Below are 16588 nucleotides of genomic sequence, written 5' to 3' on the forward strand. Positions count from 1 at the left end.
TCATTGTTGTTTCCATATTGTCAGTAGAAGCTCACTCAAAAAGTTTTTGTTACCATGCAAATCGCGAACGATTCGCAAACATATTAGGCCTTCAGTAATCAATAGAATATCTTCGTAATAGTGGCTGATGTATAGTTTTATCATACAAAATAGACTATATGTAATACATACAAAAATGCATTTATACAGACGGGAAAGGTTTGCGAATTTATTAAAGTTTAAGAGAAACATAAATACTTATATAAAATTAAGCATGACAGTACAACTAAAGGAATTCATTTTCCCTTTGTTATAGAGTAAAATGGGGTAAGACGACACGTCATTTTCAACACGTCAGTCAAACAGTGAAGAAACGTGAGGTGTTAACTGATTCAGTAATCAAAGCGCATGCAACTGGTCCCCGAGGTCGTAGAAAATAAGACAGACGTACATAGAAAACAATTATTTTCGTCAAAGGAGAAATATAAACCAACGAAATAGGAACATGCAGTTGTCTTGACTATATTGAACAGTCCACTGATCCTTCAAACGAAGATTGGATTCAGCGTTCTACTAGTGAGGAATAATGAGACGAAAAATGATCATGATGTGAAGATGATTTCTTATTTGTGACTTGTGTTATGTCATGCTAGTTTAATAAGGTCATGATGTTTCTTTATAAGGTATATATATTATAAAACATGAACTATATAAACTAAAAGTAGACATAATAAGAATGACCTTACTTATTCTTCACACTTCATACGGAGAGACCCAACATTAACGAAAATGTACGCAGGCATCATATAACACATCGATGGGCCGAAAGTACTCGCTGGTTGGCGACCACTTGGTGATAATAATTTTCCCCGCGCTTTCGATATTTATAAGCAACAGTCGTCATACATAGTTTTGTTACAAGCGCGCATCTGTCCCCGTACAAATACACGTCTTCATAATATGTTCGTTACATGGAAAGAAGGCAGATTCTAGCTGTATTAAAATAAAGCGAACCCTTGTATTATGATTAGATTTCAAATAAAATGGACAAGAGTTTCACACGAACATCACTCGCTGGCAAAAAAACATCTTCGCAGAATATCAAAGATAAATTTAAAGCACCTAAAAAAATTGTATTTTAAATTTAAAAATCCTGAGATAAAACTATGAAACAACCAAACGGATATACGTCTGATTCATTGATAAAAACTTAAGGTTGGTTTTCGTTCATGAATGCACTGGGTAATAGAGATTTTTTGTCCAATAATACATTCAGAGAACTCTAGTAAATGGGTAAAAACTACGTATTAAACTTATTGACTTTTAAAAAACCCAAAATAAGCTAGTGTCCTCTTTGAGAGTTATATTAACCGGATTATAATTTTTAAGAATGTAATTAGTTTCCGTTCGGGGGAACCATAAAGGGTTTAGAACATATATATGTGGATAAAAATCTCCCTTTATATTGGACGACACTGCGTACGTGAGATAAGCGAATTTCGTATTTTTTAACACGAACATTCGTGGTAATTGAAAATCATCAAGAGCTAAATCATCCAACAGATCATCCACGCCTAAACAACCCGTTTACTACAAGCACTGATCTATTCATTTCACGTAAAGTGGCAGTACTAATTTTCCAATACGAGTCAAGATTAAATTACGTTAATAGACGTTCATTGCACAGGACTTCCAGCCTCGAATTTAATTAAAACCCCATCAGCTGGAGAGGAGTATGGACAGAGCGAAGCCAGTATTACGGTAAGAAACTCGCCTCAAAATTGAGACCAAGAAGAGATTTCCTGTGAATCTCGTGACTTGCCACGACAAGTGCCCTTTGTCAGTTAACAGAGTTCATGATTGCATCGTTTGTTCCATGTACTTACAAGCGTGTACCAACTTTTAACCTTCGTGTGAGAAACGCTGTCCGTGGGACAAACGGCGCCATGAGGTACAATTCAGATCTAAAATTTAAGCAAATATGATACAGAATGTTACTAGTATATGAAGCTTTCGAAGATTTTAAATTATTCAGTTACAAGTTCTAAAGAATAGTGGCATTCGTAATACAAGGCTTTATAAAATCGTAGCATAATTATTAACAAATTGCTTTCATATGTACTTCGTTTCCAGTATCATCAAAATATGTTCTGTGACAGGAAAGAACTACATTTCACATCTACATAAAATTCGTGGTAATATAACTACCTCATATTTGAAAAGAGTGTGGAATAAATTAAGCTAATGCAACCCTCAACTCATTCTGCAAGACAGTTCCCAACCAGTTTAAAAGATGGCCGTGGAAGTAACAAGTAATTTTGAACCCACAGTAAAACTTCTATCTTATTTCTCACACATAGGCCTCATAGTTCACAACAAAACTAATAATATTCAATACAAGTTAACAAATACACGCATTTCAAAACAGGCATTGCTGTCCATAATTTGCTAATCTAGTATAGTCATATATTTATATGATAAACGTAATTTTAAACGGAAATTTTGGAAAATTATTTATTTATAATTCAGTCTGAGATTTGAAAATTCGAAAGGCATTCTATAAAGCAGGTTATAACAGCGATTACGCTTCTGAAACTTGATCCTGGAAGCCGCTATCTCGACAGGCTTTCGTGTTTTCTCAGCAAATGTAAGTGACAACCAAGTCTTCAAAATAACGTCGTTGTTCAGAATGAGTCGAACTGAAAGACAAACCCTGTCAATAAATTTCCTATATTGCAAATAAATTCTGTTACACGAAGGTAGGTAGAGAAAAAATGGGAGTTCAGTGGGACCGTACATCAATTATTTATAGATTTCAAAAAAACCTATGACTCTGTGAAGAGAGAAGTGTTATACAATATTCTTATTGAATTTGGTATACCAAAGAAGCTAGTGAGTCTAATAAAAATGTGCTTAAATGAAACCTGTAGCAAAATTCAAGTAGGTAAATATGTATCTGAGACATTCTTCATCAAGAATGGTCTAAAACAAGGAGATGCTTTGTCTCCCTTGTTCTTTAACTTTGCGCTAGAATATGCCATCAGTAAAGTCCAAGATAGGCAGGAGGGTTTGCAATTGAATGGGACACGTCAGCTATTGGCATATGCTGATGATGTTAATTTATTGGGGGACGATATGAATACAATAAAGAGGAACACAGAAGTTTTACTAGAGGCTAGTAGACAGGTGGGGCTAGAAGTAAATTCAGAAAAAACTAAGTACATGTTAGTATCTCGTCAGCAGACAGGCGGGTAGAATTATCTTAGGGTGGCTAATAAATCCTTTGAAAGTATAACAAAGTTCAAATATTTGGGAACAACAATAACAAATCAAAATGATACTCATGAGGAAGTTAAGAGGAGACTAAATTCCGGAAATGCTTGCTACTTCTCTGTTCAGATTATTTTGTCTTCCCATCTGATTTCTAAGGACCTGAAAATTAAAGTATACAAAATAATAATTTTGCCTGTTATTTTTTATGGGTGCAAAACATGGTCTCTCACTCAGAGGGAGGAACACAGATTGCAGGTGTTTGAGAATAGGGTGTTGAGGATATTTGGGCCTAGGAGAGAAGACGATGGGGCATGGAGAAAACTGCATAATGATGAGCTTAAAAATCTGTACTCCTCCCCCAATATTGTCAGGGTGATTAAGTCGAGAAGAATGAGATGGGCGGGGCATGTAGCGCGCATGGAAGGGACAAGAGGTGTGCACCGGGTACTGGTTGGGAAACCTGAGGGAAAGAAACCGCTGGGGAGACCTAGACGTAGATGGGAGGATAATGTCAGGCGGGATCTGTGGGAGATAGGAGTTGAAGGAGACTGGATTTTGTTGGCCCAGGACAGGGTCCGGTGCAGGGCTTTGGTTAATTCGGTGATGAACCTTCGGGTTCGGTAAGCCATCTATTAGTTATACGAAGGTAGGTGACGTAGTTCAGTTAGTGACGCAATTCGTCATGCTATCATTAAAAATGTACTAGGTTCTATTTTCAACACACTTCCTAGGACAATTAAATATAGGCTATAGTCAACAACTTCCAACAGACTACAACCAAACCTACACATTAAAATGATATTACAGTGTTAACCGAATATCGAAATGTCTAAATGCAAACCATCCCACTTACTGTCCTACGCACCGAAAACTTAGCTGAAGTCGTCAGTCACGCTTCCCAGGAGTGACGTTCCTCACGCTGCCCTATTCACTGTAGACTCGGTGTTTTCTACGAGGGTAGGTGATGAAGTTCAGTTTGTGACGCGACGCAGCTCGTCAAGTCATCATTAAAAAGTTTTAGATTCTGTTTTCAACATACTTTGTGTATTCATACGCCAGTGGTAAATTCAGAGACACCTTCTCTCACCAGATGGCAGAAGGTATACATGGATAATGCAAAAACAAGTTTCGTAATTAAAATATTATTTTTATTACGAATTACCTTATTATTTGGTTCACTAACAATGTTTTAGTAATCTGACGGAGAATTAAAATACACAATATTCATAATGAATTTAAATCAACTATGGAATCTTGTCACCCTTCAAAATTTTTAGTTCTCGACACAGACATGATCATATATGATGTATATTTGTATGTGCTAACCAGGGGACAAAATACTTCTGAGTATAATGGCTGGATTAGATAATAAAATCACAAAAATATAGGCTCTCACTGTATGAACCGTAAGAAAACTAACAGGCCAATGGTGGCCTGCAGTAAATTCCTATTTTTTTCATTTCTGATGTCAACGCTGTGCCAGTATCATAATTTTTATGCTCCTTTCAGAAAGCACAGTTTCCTTTTGCTACATCTCTACAACACGATGGCCAGTGACTACCCCTTCTGTTAGAGCAACGTTCTGACCAAACACTTGCAGCCGTACTGAGTTAAAGCAAATAACTGTTTTCTCTTTCAGTATGTTTTTACGTTTCTAAAATTCCTCTTCAGGCGACCTAATCCTATGTCGGTGAAATTAAGTTTTTCTAGTGTCAGTATGCATAATCAGGGCACATGGCTCGCGAGCTGAAGGTGTCATGCGACATTCTTAAGAACTGAAAATACAGGTTTGTGTAACCTTCAACCAAAATGTAACAAGCCGAGAAATGTACTCTATTTAGAGCACAAACAAACTCCAAAGGCGATCCCTGCTCCATATTCGATCCAAAAGCTTCTTAACGTCAAATTAAAATTACCTCAAGCAGGTGACGTTTCCAGGGACCACAATATCATCACGCGTTAGACGATTATGGGTAATCGTATCATCAATGTGTTACCTCAAGACCTCGGCATTCGTATAAAAAACATACATATAAGGAATTCCCGATGTCCACAACATTGATTAGCCTCAACTCGTAAAACGTTCATAAAAAAATCATCCAGCTATTTTGGGTTTATTACAAGCGCACAGACGGACATCACCGAAGATGACCTTAATCACGGTGGACTGCGTCATCAATCGCGATGTCAACACAAATGCGCAGATCATAGGTAATGGCGTCATTATTCCACCTCATGAATTAAAACAAGTGAAGCAAGTTACAAAGTATGTGTTTCGAGCAGTCAACAATGGCATAAAGTCCATAACAAATCTCATTAAATCCTTTACAGACATTATATGGTTATTTAGTACGCCGAGGAAGATATAACAGGTCAGGGAAGAAATGCGCAAGCGCAAATGATCACGTGTAAAGACATCATCATTCCACGTCAGGACTTATTCGACCATCACGCTGGCATATCCATGTGTGGGAAGTTAACAAACATGTGATCAGAGTAAACACCTAGTGGCACAATGTCCATGACAAATTTAATTAAAATCGTGTAAGACATAACATTAATTTAATTCACAGAGGCGGGAGTAATTACCTATGGTATACCGTGCAGACCAAATTTTATGTTAATCCTCATAGATATTAAACAAGCTTAGAAATGGCCTACTTTTAAAACAGTCGTGCTCCGTACTGTTCGTCTGAGAACCAGGCTGCTTTACAATTTCGTTATTAATTATTCTCAGTTGAATAAAATTACATTAATTTACATGTATGAAAATAAATGCCAGCTTCAGCAAACATTAATCAAAAACACTTTACTGACCTACTCTCTTTGCTGTCTCATGGTATTCAAATAACTGTGCTGCCACAGATCCCACACAGAATGTCAAGTCACAGAGAAATTGACAGATATTTCACGAACACTTTATACCAGTTATCACAGCAGCTCTACTTTAACCGACCACTTTCCTTTGGAAGCACATCTAAGAAGCATGCTGTTTCAGGGCAACACACTTTACTTTTATTAGTAAAGTAAACTTGCCTAAATCGAATTTAGATCTGAACACAAGCTATTTTAAGTTTGTCGTGGTTGTTCTCTACCTGGGATATAAACTAAAATTAAGGCATGGCCTTTTCTTCAATTCACCATAGAAAGACTATCCTCAACATCGAAAGTCGCTTTGTAGAATGCGTTATTGATTCAAATTCAGTAGATTTCGATTAAAAGTCTCTATTATACAACTTTCTACCCTGCGTTAAGTTACTTGTAGTTTTCCTGTATACCTACATTGAAATTCGGTTGTTTATATTAGTATTATCGATTCTCCCACATCCGTCATCAATTCAATTATCATCACATTTTCGTTTTTTTATTTAACGGTAAGTAATCTGAAGTGATAAGTCTCCGCCATTAAGTATACGGACAAAAATAACTATCTATCCCTCAAACAAATAACCACAGCAAAGAATACCCAAAACAGTGTCAGTGGTCGATGTCTGCAGTTCTCGTGCACTATAACATGACTGCTCTGTAATCCATTAAGTAATGTTTGGTTTTCTCTCAGCTTTCATCAATATAAACAAACCTTCCACTGTCATAAACTAACTTCATCCCAGCAGTTCCTAGTCATATAATTTAATATGTAGACTTACGTAATTCACGGATGGTAGCTCTAGATGTAGGCAAATATGCCAATGTGAAAGGAGTAGTCTTTTCAAACAAATATGTATACGACTATAATTCATAATTTGTTTCCTCCGAATACAGTCAGTTGAAATAAAACTTTAATTCCATCTGTATCCTCAACTACCGATGAAATAATTATAAATTGATACTTCAAACAACCAACTCCAGCACATACGACCACTATTTAACAAAGCAACCATTATACTGGATTTCACATCAATAAAACCGGAAATTCGCTTTACATCTAAATCGTAAACGACGTCACCCCAATATAGAGAAGCTTTGATATACCGTGACACAAAATGTTACCCAAGTGGTCTAAATTTTGAGTCACGATGTTTGTAAATAAGTTTCCTTGCATAAAAGAAAGCATAATTTGCAGTGATTGTATAGCTGTAGGTCTGAAGCTTCTTTGTATCAGATCTTTTCTCCATTATTATAAATTTAGGAGGCATGAAGAATCTGGTAAAAACAGGAAGTACGAACCAACTCTTTACAAACACCTACAGTCTCCAGAATGCAGCATGTGTTATTATATTGTACCATCGTGTAGACAGACGTCGTATTTCGTTCATTAAAATGATCTGTGTTAGTTTCCAGAGTCTTCGAAATCCGAAAATGCATGTAATATTCTTTAAAGAATTTCATGTTAAACACGCAAACTCAAAAAAGAGAAAATTTCATCCATCGTTCCTACATCGTCGAAGTCCATGCGATGTATTACAAAATACTGTGAAGGAAATTTCTATACTGATAACAGTTGCAGCTTAGCTATTTTATACCGGCAGATACGCCCAGAGGCAGCCAAAATTCATATAATCTGATTGAATTCAACTAACCATGACGATCGCTTGCTGTGTATGGCTGCAGATAAATGCCCTCCAAAAAGGGAGCAGCATTTTGGTGACTGATGGCAATGGATGAAAAATCAGCGTGTCTAACATGGCAATATTCATAAATGTCACGATAAAAAGAGTGAGTGGTGATGGAAATTGGTTCTTCTGAACTCTGTCACAACTAGACAGGTCATTTGGCGACGATGGAAAAGGTAAATTAAGGTAGTGAGAAAATGTCATAGGTTATTAGAATTATTTACGAAACAATGCAATTTGTATCGCAGAGACAAGAATCCTTCTTCAACTGTTGAAATTACGCACATGAAAACTACCCAGTTGACAAGACCAACGTCTTATGGGAAATTTAGGAGTAGGGGAACCGCGGCGTTGACCATTTGGGAGGAGTCGATGGGAGTATAATTTTATAATTAACGTTATATAAATAGGGTGTGAGGAAACCCCCCCCCCCCCCCCCAAGTGGTTATGCGGTCGGTTGGAAATCATACAAAGGGAATTCTCCCGGTATCCATAGTAACCAAGGTAACCATGGCAATGATCCTGGGGAATCGCTACGTAATTTCCACGTGTAGCAATGCATGTACAGATCTACATAAGGAGCGCCAGATGTTTGATTTCAACAAAAACTAGAACATGCAGATTAACTCAAATTAATGCCGATAGATTTAGTAAAGCGTAATAATATAAAAGTCCATGGTTCTCACAGCGGTGAGTATGAAGATGACTATCTTCAGGGATGTTGGGCTCTGTCATCGGGGCCTGATAATGGAGGCAGTAAAAATCTCTGAAACGTCCATACAGTTGCATGAGATACACGTCACAATATCCTATAAGACAGCCGTCTGAAAATGGTAAGATGACTGTGGAGTAGGTAAGAATTTAGAAGGAGGAAGTCTAGAGCTTTATCGTTCGATCATAAAAAAACACATACTCGTATAGTTCGACAGCAAAACAAGACAGAACAGTAACCGAAGCGGCAAAGAAAGCGGTATCGATTTTATATTAACCAAAACATCGCGTCACAAAACAAAAGAGTAATGAAATAAAGAAAGCAACAAGAGATTTTTTCTCTCCAAGTATTAAGCCAATGTCAACAAAATTTTGTAAATCGTTCCAACGTCGGACATCCCTGAAAACCCATTTCTAAATTTCCTGTTAAAAGTTAGTGGTTAATTATAGGCAAAGGAAGAAGTTATTTTAACACTGTTCTTTCAAAAAAATTTCTGCGGAAGAGAAACAAAGCCCACCTTCAGCAACACTACGACTACGACTCGTAAAAAAAAGCTGATGGTAGATTTATTAATTTAGTCACAAAATACATTATCGCTTCAGCAGGGAGTATCAATTACAGAGTTAATAAATGCATAGCAAATTACATTTTAGTACAGGAGACAAAATTATTACAGACTACTGTATATGGAAACGTTATAAAATACATACAGGATATGCCGCGGTCATTCGCATCAAAATCAATAAGGCCTAATCCATTTTCAATAAAGACAATGAACTATAGCGTGCATAAATTAAGATAAAATAACTTGGCCATTCTCCAAAATTATGTCGTTCGTGGCAATCAAATTAAGAACCAACGAGGCAGTCAGGAAAAGAACTTACGACGCCTTTGAACATTTCAATCCATGTCGCGAGTCTAGCAGTGACACTGTATACAATTAATGATTCTTCGTATACATATTTTACAAACAAACTGAAGCCAAATACAGATTTCGCAAAGCTCTCATATTGTTGTTCCAATTTTTTTTTTAAAAAAAATACTACTTGAAAAAAGATGCATATGTTTCGAAGATGTATTACCACACACAATTTCACGACCCTATATTAAGATGAGTTAATTTCAATCCCCCATCGATAATTCACACGATGGCCAATGTCGAAATAATTGCTGGTACGAAATTAAACAGTAGGATACAAACACGGCGTAAAACCTAGTGACATGACATACCAAGATTAATGAAAATCCGTCAGTAAATTTAAAAGTATAGCACACACAGGTATGATAAAACCACACACCTTTATTTCTTTGCAAAACATGGAAACACTAACATTTCAACTGGATGGTTATATTTCGTGCTAGATAAATGGCATAATCTTAATGTGGAATTTCAGTAATATTCTGTAGTAAGTCTGAGCACCAAGTAAGTTACAGAGTATAATATGGAATGCCACATGAACTATAAGAAATCAAAACATTTATGACCAAGGAATGAAAAGGGGGGGGGGCAGAATCATAGATTTATGTTCATGTTACAAAAATGCAATGTAGGATCTATCCTGACATCATGTAGAGCACAGATTACGGGAAATTTAAGAAGACCATTCAAGAAGATTCAAACTGACTACACATACACCATAAAGAAATTCTGAGCCTATTGTGAGGAGACTATATTGATGATGGAAACAAGAAGGTAATTTGGATGTCAAATTTCTCTGCAAAATTGCTGTAACACTGAATGTGTCATTTTCTTCTAACAGGTATTCCAATTGTATACATCCTGGTGACTGTACCAGGTTTAATGCCATGGGACCAGATTGAATCGCACTTCCTCCCATGGTGTCACATTATTGGCGCTGTTAGTCCATGGATTGGCAGTTTTGTTTATCACTTGTTTATGAACCTGGAGCGTGGAGAGGTTGTCTACTACAAATTACTGCAACTTGATATGCTTGGAATATGGATCAGCCAGAGTTTTGGTAAGACTTTTGTATCATGCATGCATCATGTTCATTCTACTATTATGTATGTCTTAACAGAAACCCATAAATTCCTATCTCCTCCATTTTCTGCTGTCACAAATAATAAAATATGTGAACTTCAAAACGATCTGAATTATAAGGAAATATAAATTAATGGTATCATCACACGTGTCTGTCCATCAACGTGTATTTTCCCCGTAACAACTTTTGAACCAACTTATAGGTTTTCATGAAACTTTGTATGAATACAATGTCACTAGAGACCACTCTAAATTTCTCTTTTAAAATTTACTATCACAAATAACATCTACATGGCAGCTGTACAAACTTGTGAGGTGGGATTAACATTAGTACTTAATGTGGGCCGCTGAAATGTTGTATCAACAAACAATTGTTTGACATTTTTGTCTCTGAGTTAACACCACACTCCCATTCAGTGCATTTAAGTGGCACGAGCCTAACTAAAAATGCGCTAAAGAACAAATCCTTTCTTTTCAACTAATAATTACCATTATAGTAACCCAATGAGAAACACCGAAAGCTTTCCTTCCTGATCTGCATATTTAGCTTCCCCAAACAATTACTGAGACTAAATGACCTTGATATTGCATGTGAAGCAGTGATGTCACATTTCCTATATAACAGAGGATCTCTTAATGACATACAGATGCCATTATATATCGCCATTTTAACTTGTATCTACTGATGCAAATGGACATGAAAAATAATAAACACTGCTTTGACTACTTCATAATGGAATGCTAGTGTTCTTATGCACTTCTATGGATTCTTTGCTATGGGGCAAAGACTTACAAACAACGATGCTTGCTGCTAATAGTCACTAGCCAAGAAACTCTTTGATTGTAATAGAATCTGTAGATTCACAACAGCCCACCACTGGTCCCTATAAATAGAATTCCGGCTTGAAAACAGCTAAAATTCTCATGTAAGGCTGAAGCAACCATGAGAAAAATAATTACGTGACAGAAATATAAGAAAAATAATGCTGCAAGATGGGCACATACATACAACCTTGATCCTTAACAGTTCCTCCTTGTTATCATCTAGAACCCACATTTGCTCAAGACTAGGTTTTTGTAATTAATCTCATGTAAAGGACTTTACAAGAAAATTTTTAATGCTATCATAAACTTCACAATCTAAAATGAGAATCACCTTAACAAACTGCGGTTTATTTGACTTTATTTTTATGTGGAAAGTATTAAAATTTATATTGTAGTTTTCTGAGTTGTGACTGTAGTGTTGTAGATGGTTACCAACTTTTCAGAAGACCATGCTGCCTCAGTCTTTAGGATACCCCATACAACTACACAGTGTCACAACACAGAAAACTGTAATCTGAAATCTCAGTAAATACCTCAGACCCAAAAGAAATTAAAACTTTTTTAGCTTCCCTTCATATGAGTGCAGTTGGTATTGTATCATTCTTTGAATGTGCAACTGTTATCAATGTTCTTTGTATACTACTTACAATAAATATGTGGTACTATTCTTTTAGTACCATAGTTTGTCGTTAGATGTTCTTGCTATCTGTGTTATCTGTCATTAATTTTGTTTGTCATAACAGTGCGAGTAAGAAATGTTGTTTTAAAGTGCTTGATTTATTTCAGTATTTTTTCACTGTTAAGAGAGATGTAATTGATGTTATGATGTGTTGCCTTCAGCTTTAATAACTTAAATGTGCTTGTTAAATTATGTTCAGCTTCCCAACATACATGTGGCATGATCTGTGCAATGCATCCTTAAATAACCCAACATAATATTCTATACTGGTATCATACACGAGTAAAGTTGTTACTAACAAGGCATTATTAATGAATTAGAAAGGAAATTAGTTAAAAGACTTCTAGGAAAATGGCTGTGTTCTGGATTGTAGTGACATGTAGTCCCATAGCAGTGTACAAGGATCTCTGAAACAATGGTAAACTTCTATGAAACTACACAGCACTACAACCCAGAAGATGGGTATCTTCATATTCAGTGTCATGAGAACCTCAAATTCTAAAAGTTCTAAATAAACATTTTATTAAATCATCGTGTGACATTTCAATATTTTTTCCATATAGATACTTCATTGAACAATTGAATCTGTCATTCTCTCTTATAAACCTTCTGTTAAAATCAACTGATCACAAACCAATTCCACTGACATCTGGGGAGGGCAAAACAAAACAAAACAAAAAATATTGGAATATTTCTGTCTAGTAATACACATAAATAGCTTAAAGCTATATGTACTGAAAAAATCCAGAAATTTACAAAGATAGAGATTTACTTCAAAATCTTTACTTGAAGAAGCATACAAGCTTGATTCAACAACACACACGCATGTTTTCATCTCCAACTGATCGACTGGATGACTAATCAGTGGGTATTATACTGATCAGCTTATAATGGTTACTCACATCCACTAAAAATATGTAACACATACTTGTTAATCAAATTTTAAATTGGAACTCCCCCTACATCTTATGAAATAGTTGTAAAATAAATACCCTCATCAACTACAATTAGGCATTGTGATTTCCTTACATCAAAATATACAATCAAGACTTGGTTCCCTTATTCCAGTTTGTGAAAATAGAGTACATCATGGCAGGGTAAGAATGACATCACAGAAAAATAAATATCAAGTGATGTATCCTACATCCACAAAGTTTATGACTGAGTATTTTCTTATCAATAAACAAAACATTACATTCTTGTAAAAGATACCTTCTGCATAAATGTATGGATGGACTGATGAGAATATCAATTAAATGACTGGAAGAATAAAGTGTTAAGGGAAGTTACCAGATGAACATTGAACAATTCTATTACCAGTAACAGAGTTGTGTAAACCAAGAACATGTGAAGAGGAACACAACAGTGCTGTACAGAAGGGTAACCAACTCAGTTAAATATTTCATAAGTTTGATCTATTAAAAATGGTTAAACACTTTTTAATTATTCTCCTTATCAATTCTGAATTATAAATTCTTAAAAGAAAATACTGATATAGATTTAAAAATTCATCAAAATATGAACAGCATTTCCTTCAGCGGCTAACAAAATATAAGTGATATTTACAATATGAATGATTCTAGACACTACCTGAATTCTGCAGAGCTATACCCAGAAATGGTTAAATTGATTCAACAATATCAAAAACAAAAAATAAACATAAAACCTTACCAACATGTGTAGAGAAGGTTTGATATGTGCTGTGCCCATTTTACACCCACAAATACCAAGTTTACAATTAACAGTTTTCTGACTAATATACTAATTAGAACATATACATTCACACATATCATTGTTATATTTATCTTAATCAGTATTTAGACACACACAGCACACTTGAGGATGACACAGTAACTTAGAATTGATGAAGTATCTGATTTTATTACTAACTTCAATCTGTTTTAGAATAATCCCATATGATACAACAAGAATCATTTTGGAATATTCATAACAAAATCATTGTGTACAATCCTCATGCCTGAGTACCCACGTACCAGCGGAAATGATATGCAGTAACAAGGGCAGATGTGCGAAGCTAATGAATGTTCTGTGTGAAAAGGCTGCTTGCTTACCGTGTGTGTTGCTTGTTCTGTTGTGTGCAGGCGCGCTACCCATGGTGTACGCCTCTGTGTTCTGCCTGCCCTGGGCATGCCGTTGGCTCATCCTCTCTTCCTATTGCCTGCTCTCCATATGGGGGCTCTACAAGGTAATAAGGAACCTGTTAAAATTATTTAAAATGGGCTTCTTAGATAAAGTGGGCTTTTGTTGCTTTGACAGCATCCATTTTCTGACACAAGATAGCATTTAGAAGAGTCAAATAAGTAAACACCGAGTCTTATACAACAACTATTTTGCTTTCTAAAGTTGTAAATAATGACTGTGATAGTTTAAACAAACAAACAAACAATAAAAAACTTTCTATTAGCTGCACATATGAACAATTTCACTTTGTAACATTCCCCATTTCTTCCACCACTCAAAAACCATTTTAGTCAAAATAAAATTGAACTATTTCACTGTTTCTTATATATTTATCAAGCGCCAACATACAATTTCAGATTTGGGGCAGAATAAACTTGGAGACCATGTGCAACTAATATGTTCTTGATATAATGATAGTTCTGTTAACAGAACAACTACAAAATTTGGTATAGAAATGTAACAATAAACTAATTTTACTCATGTAGAGTTACTTGATCTTATTTTTTATCAGAACCATTGGATAACCATCAATGTAGGGAAGTCAAGACAATGCACAGATAATTATTAGGATGAAAATTGTATTCAACATCAAAGTCTAAAGTTGAATACAAAACCCACATGTTAATAAACTAAGACAGAAAGCCCCAACTTAGAATAGCCATGGCTATCAGACCAGCTCAAATTATCCACTTATAACAAGTTATAACAAATATAAATGTAATAAAATATACTTAAAACCAAACTTGGTCTACATATTTGCAGTGTTATTTTCTCCTAAGCAAATAGGATGGTCTTATTTCTATGACAGTTCATGGCAATTTGGTAGGGCACTTCCTTCATAGAAGATACACCTAATAGTTACACTGCTATGAAATGAGCAACATTTATTGAAACAGGATGAAACATGGGAAGATGAGGTTACTGAGGTGGTTTAATAAATTCTTCTTGGGCTGCCAGCCATGTAAGGTGGCTTAATGAGGAAAACACCAACATTTCGAGAACCATCTTCTTCCTCGTCCTCAGGGTACTGTAGTTGTAGGAGATCCTGTCCATGCTCTGTGTATACCTGATCCAGTTCCGTGTTATTGGCTGCACGTTAGCCAATAGGCCCTGGTCTGCAGAGTGAAGTGCTCGCTATTTTTTGCCCAGCTTTGCAATTGGATAACATGTTCTTCACTGGGTACCACGTCCAGCTCAATGATAAACCCCTGCCTCTGTTAAAATTACAGATTTCAGTTAAATTTTAAGCAAGCAATTCAAATTCAACTGAACTCTGGGGTTAATGGTCAGCCTCATGCACTGGCTGCACTTTACCCCTGGGGAAAGGATCCCTGGTACCCATTGTACAGGAGGCTGGGAGGGCCCCAGAGCCAGTCTGCACCCAGAGGCTAGAAGAAAATCCTCTGCCCCTGCCAAGAATCGAATCCCGATCGTCCAGTCTGTAGCCAATCACTATACTGACCGACCTACCTGGCTCATTACAGTATTTCAGTTCAAAGTTAAACTATCTTTGATAATAACAAACTTAAGAAATTGAGAATAAACCAAGTGAATCTCAAATACACAGTCTCATACATATGCTACAATCCTATCTAATTTGGCTCTTTAAAATTCAATCAAAATAAAAGAGCATCATGTTAAAATAAATGAACTTCAGGCATTTAAGAGACTACACAAAATCCACAATGAGAAATCTTCCACCATTTTAGGCTTCTGGGCCTAATACTAATGCAATTACAGAAAATTTAAAAATCACCTCATGGTCTATGTATAATTTGGGTTCCAGTATAGTTTACTTACTCTCTGTTGTCACAGGCTCTCACAGCATGGTCACCATGGGAACGTAGGCTGTGTTTCCTCCTGCCTTTTGTGATGCGTGCTGTACTGTGTGGTTTACGTTACTCTCCTCTTGGAGGTGGTGACCCTGCATCATTGGTTCATGTTATACTGCAGGTAATATCCACTTAAAAATACACTTCATGGTTTGAAACAACACTATTGTCAGCATCATGAAAAATAAATGCTTTCAATTGTAACACACCACGACATAATATATTTTAATATTCAGTTTAATGAACGAATATTTGTTTTTCTTACTATCAATATCAGTTCTATATGAATTACGACATACAACACTACAAAGTAAATAAACAACATTATCAAGTGACCAAGGAAATCTATTTAAAAATCTGACAACCACTAAATGTTAAATTGTTTAAAAATATCTATCCCATAATTAACTGCAACAATGTTTAAGTTTCAATTTGTAACTGATAACGAAAGGTTTCTGTTTCAAATCACTTTACTTTTAATAGGTATGAGAATCTTTGCAGTGTTTGCAGCACAGCACCTAAATAAATTGT

General features: G+C 35.8%; 3 protein-coding genes across 6 annotated transcripts in view; 1 reads left to right on the forward strand and 2 right to left on the reverse strand.

Moving 5' to 3' along the window:
- Positions 1-14180, reverse strand: part of Doa (CDC like kinase darkener of apricot) — a 77957-nt gene extending 63777 nt beyond the window's left edge. For both annotated transcript variants that reach the window (XM_022084052.2, XM_087358439.1), the window contains exon 1: positions 14096-14180. In XM_022084052.2, coding sequence (XP_021939744.1) covers positions 14096-14173 — 78 coding nt within the window. In that variant the 5' untranslated portion in view covers positions 14174-14180. The remainder of the gene's footprint in view (positions 1-14095) is intronic.
- The window catches only part of LOC110839662 (progestin and adipoQ receptor family member 4), a 36677-nt gene that overhangs the window by 8928 nt on the left and 11161 nt on the right, over positions 1-16588 (forward strand). For all 3 annotated transcript variants that reach the window (XR_015537781.1, XR_015537780.1, XM_022084065.2), the window contains exons 2-4: positions 10278-10496; positions 14126-14229; positions 16041-16178. Coding sequence is in view for 1 of the 3 variants with exons in the window: in XM_022084065.2 (XP_021939757.1) it covers positions 10278-10496; positions 14126-14229; positions 16041-16178 (461 nt within the window). In the remaining 2 variants the exon portion in view is untranslated. The remainder of the gene's footprint in view (positions 1-10277; positions 10497-14125; positions 14230-16040; positions 16179-16588) is intronic.
- The window catches only part of LOC110839660 (F-box only protein 9), a 28142-nt gene continuing 24082 nt past the window's right edge, over positions 12529-16588 (reverse strand). The window contains exons 10-12 of the transcript XR_015537779.1: positions 16026-16149; positions 15292-15439; positions 12529-14222 (exon numbers count right to left, since the gene is read on the reverse strand). The gene's annotated coding sequence lies outside the window, so the exon portion shown is untranslated. The remainder of the gene's footprint in view (positions 14223-15291; positions 15440-16025; positions 16150-16588) is intronic.

Source organism: Zootermopsis nevadensis, unplaced genomic scaffold, assembly GCF_977971745.1.
Source record: "Zootermopsis nevadensis isolate Lab colony 2312 unplaced genomic scaffold, Znev_1.0 Znev_ptg000030l, whole genome shotgun sequence".
NCBI lineage: Eukaryota > Metazoa > Arthropoda > Insecta > Blattodea > Termopsidae > Zootermopsis > Zootermopsis nevadensis.